General features: G+C 28.5%; 1 protein-coding gene across 1 annotated transcript in view; it reads left to right on the forward strand.

Annotated features, from left to right (window-relative positions):
* The window catches only part of LOC106464029 (myb-related protein A-like), a 56835-nt gene that overhangs the window by 22737 nt on the left and 27438 nt on the right, over positions 1-6660 (forward strand). The window contains exons 4-5 of the mRNA XM_022391678.1: positions 1015-1118; positions 4753-4881. Of these exons, the coding sequence (XP_022247386.1) occupies positions 1015-1118; positions 4753-4881 (233 nt within the window). The remainder of the gene's footprint in view (positions 1-1014; positions 1119-4752; positions 4882-6660) is intronic.

The raw sequence follows: 6660 nt of genomic DNA on the forward strand, positions 1-6660 counted from the left end.
TTTGAACTGAACAATGATTGTGCCCTTACGGGTTGCAATGGTGAAGCCAACTTTTGGCGGGTCAGCCAAATTATTGCCCGTGGTCACAGGTTGCCAACCACTGCTCTAGAACCTCCGAAATGCATATCTACAGTTTTTTACAGTTTCACTGTGTATTGTATCTCTTCCATGAATTATTGCTTAATCAGCAATGTAGGGTAAAATGATCAGTTAATAACTCTGACATCAAATATGTAATACCATCTTGAATGACACTCTGTAAAAGGTTGTGGCATACCCACTTTGACCACCACCCTTTCACACAGGGTCAAAGGAAGGTCAAGAAGAAAGAAACATATAATTAAAACATTAAAAATATAGCTTACAATAATAGCATAAAATGAAATTGAAAGATTGAAAGCTTTTCAGACTTTGCTGAAATAATAATCACTTAAACTGCTGAAACATAGGAAACATTTTTAAGAAACAGCAAGTGGTCTATCTTTTTCAAGTAGCATAAAGAAATCAGAAATTGGTTTTGTTTAAGGTCATGAAATTCTTATGCAAGTTTCTTCTCAATGAAAAAAAAAGTTCTTTATTCTTGACTTAAATATTTTAGAATGAACTAACTCTTAAAGTAGTTAATGTTTCACAACTGTCTCCAATAAATCAAAGTGTAGGGAAGAAGTGAGGGCATCATGGAAGGGAATAGCTTTCTATGCAAAAACTATATGTTTAGATGAAAAGTTAAAAATTGAAGTTGAAATTTTAGCATACATTTATAAAATGTACAAGATAAGTTTTTGTTCTACAACTCTGTAAGAATGAATAGCAAGAGAATGCATAATGCTGGTGCAAGTAATTTGCTGTACATTATTTTAGACATTTAAAATTTCCGGGAACGTGATTGGTGAATCGATGCTTGTGAGGTAATTAGAAAGATAACCCCACTTTTGTGTTTCCGTTTCTTGCATTACATTTCAGCGTGTAGAAAAAATTTCCTAGATTTTCATTTTCACTGTTGAACGATTTCAGGAAGATGAAAAGGTAGTTGAGTTGGTAAAGAAATATGGACCGAAAAAATGGACTCTTATTGCAAAGCATCTGAGGGGACGAATCGGCAAACAGTGTCGAGAGAGGTATAGTTATTAAAACTTTGTATACACTTTTTTCATAAATGATTAGAAATTTTATCCTTTGAGATGGATAGGAAATATTAGATTAGTTGTAAATATTTTTGTTATTCAGAAGTTACCTCTGTTTAATATGTTTTAAATTTCATTTGTTTAAGAAAATTTTGGTGTTTATATTTTGGAGAACATGATAAGTTCTTACTTAAAAAAACTGTTTTCTAACTAACAAAGCAAAGTTGTATTTAATAAGATTGTCTACTAACAGTTTCAGTAAAATTTATTATTTTGTTACTTCTTTTAAATATATTCATACTAAAGATTTATAAATCATATTTAATGCTAAGTCATCTACATTATATCATTACATTGTTTGTAACTAATCCTAAATATCATGGATATCTGTTCCTTATAATTTCATACTTTCAATTTAAAAGGCAATTGGTTATCTGTTTTAAATTTGATTTTTAAGAGTACATTGTAGTTTGGCCTACAAGCTTTACTATCAGGGCTTTATTTAGGCTACCAATAGCTTAAATAATAACTTTTCACAAAAACTAAATGTTCAGATACTGGAGTGTAAATCCATGCAGATTGTGGAATATTTGTGATTTGCTTTATTGTTCTGTCTTTTTGAATTTTGTGAATTGTTTTTTATATTCATACTTTTTCTAATTAAATTTAAAAGATAAAGAAAATGCTTTTATTAGTTTTCAAACAAGGCAGTGCTCTTTATTCTGAAAGAAAATCTCAAAGAAACTTGACAATTAAAAATATCTGTGAAATACTTAGCATATATTTTTAGACTAAAATTATATAATGTTCCAGCTCATAAACATTGTAATATGTAATAACTGGTATGGTGTGAACACTTTTTACAAGCTGGCAAAGCATGATTATAATTAATTATATTTGTCAAAATGTTAGGCTTATTATTATTTTTTTCTACACATTTACAATCTAGTCCCTTTGAGGTTTTCAAGAATTAGAAGAGCATAATATTAATAATAGTATTTCAACCACACTGTATTTGTTATATCCGTTGCCAATGATGCATTTTGCTCATTCTAGAGCTCTTCAGACTGACTAAAATACAATGAATAAGGTAATGGTTGGAACACTATTTCTATAGGGTATTTGTTACAACAGTTATTATAAACTCTACTAATTCTTGAAAATCTCTAAGGGACTAGATTAAGATAGTAGTGTGTAAAAAAAAATAGGCATAACATAATGTCTAATGACAAATATAATTCATTTAGTAATTGATATTAAACTGTTATAAATGTAATTTTTATGAGTAAAACGATGAATGAAATCTGCATCATATTTGTTAAGATAGCTTTTGTAAAAGGTATGCTTTATAATGGTATTTAGTTTTTTTTTCTTTTACATATTTTGCTCTAAGTACTGTTTAAGTAAAATTGTATTGTTGTATACTACATTTTTTAATTTAGATATTTGTATTGATGTTTAACCAGAGGGAGGTTTGATGTAGTGTAATAGGCATGACTTTATAACTAGAACCTACTTTGAAAGATTAGAAAATGTTTTTAGTAGTATAAAGCATAAGTTAGGCTAGAGTACATGATGATTGGTTATTGAGTTAGCAAGTTTGTCAGTTAATCTGAGCCTGTTAGTCAGTTCAGTTTTATGAATATTGAGTTTGGTCTCAATATGTCAGACGAAGCTACAGGGATAGAAATAATGAAATAAAATTACATTCACTTGAGGTAAAGCTATTACATTTCCTCATGTAAAGTTGCATTTCCTCATGAATTGTTTTTTTTTATTTAATCCATGCAATATGTTCACTTTCATTGGTCATAACTAAAGGAATGCGGATGGACCACACATTCCCAATTGGGAAAGCCAATTTAAAAGATGAAATTCCTCAAGCAGAGTTAAATTCTGCTGGAATGTAATATTTCGATCTCTGAGTTAGGAACTTATATAAGTGAAATTGATGTATTAGAGTATACATGAACTTAATCTTTTCTGGCAGATGTCAAGTTAACTTGTAGATCTTACAGTTGAGGAAGTAAAATGCCAAAAGGCTTTTGATATCATTAAGTAGACTGCACTTAGCATTATCTTTATTCAGTAATCCAAAAAATCCTCCCATCATATTTAACAGAAAGTATTACAACAGTATTGTTGATATTTCAAGGGGATAATTTTCTGTATTACTATAGTTACAATAACCACACATTATTGATACAATGTATTTAGTTTAAAAATTAAATTATATTGACATTTATTTTTACTTTGTCACAACATCGTGATTAGTAATAAGTTCTTTCAACCTTCGTGTGTGAGCTTTAATATTCATTATATTGAAGTTATGAACTGCCAAAAAAAAAAATTGCAGGCATCTTCCCACATTGGATGTGGTTGAAATGTTTATAAATGTTTTAGTGCAACACTCCTCAAAGTTTAGTAACCCAAGGACCCCTTTTAATTTAACATTTTTTGCAGACCCCTAAAACTATCAATAATTTTTTTTAGAAAACAAGGTTTTGAGTACATGAAAAGCTATGTTTCAAAATTAAATGCTTTAATTTGTATGAATTTAATTTTACAAAAAAATGTTTTTTATTCTATAAATCATATTTTTCAAAATATTTTAATGAAATTTTGGACATGACTCATGGGCCCCCCTGGAATACCCTTGCAGACCTCAGTTTGAGAAATGCTATTTTAGTAGTTAGCTTTAACTGACTCAATGACACCTGGAGCTTAGACGCATGTTGGAAAAAGCACAGATTGTTCATAAGCAGGAAGTATGTTTTCTATGCATAACTTACACATAATTTCTGTATATTAGTAAAGACTATCAACCACATTTTAAAAAGTATTTGAAGATTTTACAGACTTTCTTTTAAAAAGTGAACAATTATTCTTTCAAACTGAAAGTGCAGTGGCATTTTAACTTTTGTGAGAGTGATGATGAAAATTTGAAATTTTAACATTAAAATCTACTGTAAAGATGTTTTTGATATATATTTTACATGAAAGAAGTTTGCACTTACCTATTGTTTGTAACACCTACATTCATTACTGATAATAAGTTAGCCTATTAATACTAAGTTAGTCCTGTTTTTACAAGTTAGTGTAGAATAAAAGGTATATTGTGTAACAGTTTGAGTAAATATCTCAACTAGCCTACTCTTTAAAGAAAACTGTCCCTTTTTTTCATGTGTATAATTTTGGTTGCCTCAACTAAACAGTTGTTTACTCTTTTTTATAATAATTAGTGTCAATTAAAAAGAAGGAGATCAAAAAAGATATATTGATGAAAATAATCACATAGAAAATTTTGTACATGGATTGAGTTTTTGTAAAGAAAATAAGAGTTTAGTTTAAGTTTTAAGATAAATATGTCAATAAATAAAAACTTAGCAGTAACTTCTTTTTTCTGGATGGGGGGAGGGTATTATAAATGGGTAATAACATCCAAGGAGAGGAATAACTTACCTTTACTCGGTCTCTTTTTAGAAAGTAAACATGAGGGTTTTTACTTCAAAATGAACTGGCTTCTTGACATTACTACATTTATTAATTGATGGAATTATGTTGTTGTATTATAACTATTTTGTTAAACAAGAAATAGCACATACATTTTTTATTATATTATTTCAAGGTGGCATAATCATTTGAACCCATCTATCAAAAAGTCAAAATGGACTGATGATGAGGAAAATATTATATTTCATGCACACAAACAGTTTGGAAACCAGTGGGCTAAAATTGCCAAATTACTGCCTGGAAGGTTAGTGTTTATTCAAATATTGTTAATAACTTAAAAATCATGAAGTGTGTGTTTTGTTTTAGGAAATTTCAGTAAGTATTTTGTGAATTTATTGTAACAATATAAGAAAATGCTATTCTGTATTTTAATAACTAAAAAGAAAAAAAAAGCAATATATTCCACACAGTTGGAGCTACAAACAAAGTAATTTATTTAGTTTTGTTCTTTTTACCTTGTTTGTATATTTAGTTCACCTAGATAGGTTTTGATGTAAATTATTTTTTTCCTTTTATTTTTTCCTACTATCCTCAGTTTCTAGGTGTTCTAATATGTAGAATGAAAAACAATTATTTTTTTATATTTTAAAAATTAACTGTAACTTTTATGAATGAATACTTTCTAAGCATTATTTTTATATAATTAATATTTGAAACTGTTGGTACTTGACAAAAATGTATAATCAAAGAAGTAAGGAAAACAAAGATTATTTCAAGTTTCATGTAAAGTTCATTTATTACTAAGTAAATGAAATATATGTGAAGCATAAAATTATCTTTTTTTCCTTCAATTTTGTTGTTATTTTTAGGTTGTTGATTAAAAAATAAACTGATTTAAGTGTGTGCCAATGTTTTTATCGACATATTGTTTTTGTTTTTTTGTAAAATGTGTCAAGGCTGTTACCCCTAAAAGGAGAAATATATGACAAGTATAATGTAAGCTATATTTTTAATGTTGGGAATTAGCTGTTTGCTAGAGAAAGCTGCTAATGTTGATGCAATGATCAAGAAACTTTTCAAAATATCTAGAAATACAGATGCAGTTCAGTATTAGGTAAGGAGTTAATGAGTAATGAATATGAATTCAGTTAAGTATTTATTGAGAATTGATTGAGTACTTAGTGAGTTAGTTGAGTGTCAAAAAAAGTTTAAGCATTGGTTATCATGTATATTCAATTACTCGATCAATTAGCATTAGAATTGTAGGAGTAGCTATGTTTGTATGTTAATCATAGTATTATTATAAAAGTATTACTGCTGAAACATTATTTGTAAAATTAGGCCTACAACAGTATATAAGTGAGTGTAGCCTGTGAAAGGTTGTAGAAGAAGTAAATTAATTCATTATTATTGCTTGGACTAGACATCTCATTATTTTCACCAGATAAGTTAGCCCTTTCCAAATGGGTCATGGGTCAAAGACCATGTCACCACGTTTTTTCACTTACATTCAAAATTTTATTGAACTACTATTTTATGAATTTATGTCATTAAGTTTGGTATCAAATAGTAGATTATAATTCAAATTTCCATATTATACATTATTTAATTTCTTAATTTAAAAGTAAATGTTAAAAAACACTCGCCTAAACCGATTTTTGTATGTCACATGGTATGTTTAATGCAGAAGTGGTTCAAATTAGATGTTTATGATGTTAAAATATAAAGTCTATAGTTTTGTACAAATTAGGAACACAAATTACTGATATTGACAAGCTAGAATATAAAATAAGAATCTCCTATCTTTTCTATTTGCTGAGATATTGTTTATGTACTGAATCAAACACGGTGGCCCTGCTCACTTCTGTACATTTTTTCAAATGGTCCCTTATATACACCAATCAGAAGCTCTAAATGTCCCCCTAGTGGTTCTCTCAGCCATTTTCAGATATAATGGCATCATCTCTTTCTTTCGAGACAAACCATTGTGCTGGTAAGTTGAGTCTTTAGCCTGTTCGAAATTTAATTAATTTTTTTTAGACCCAGATACAGCTTAGTTACTAAACTTGATAAATTATAATGG

The sequence above is a fragment of the Limulus polyphemus genome, unplaced genomic scaffold (assembly GCF_000517525.1).
Source record: "Limulus polyphemus unplaced genomic scaffold, Limulus_polyphemus-2.1.2 Scaffold1545, whole genome shotgun sequence".
Taxonomy (NCBI): Eukaryota; Metazoa; Arthropoda; class Merostomata; order Xiphosura; family Limulidae; genus Limulus; species Limulus polyphemus.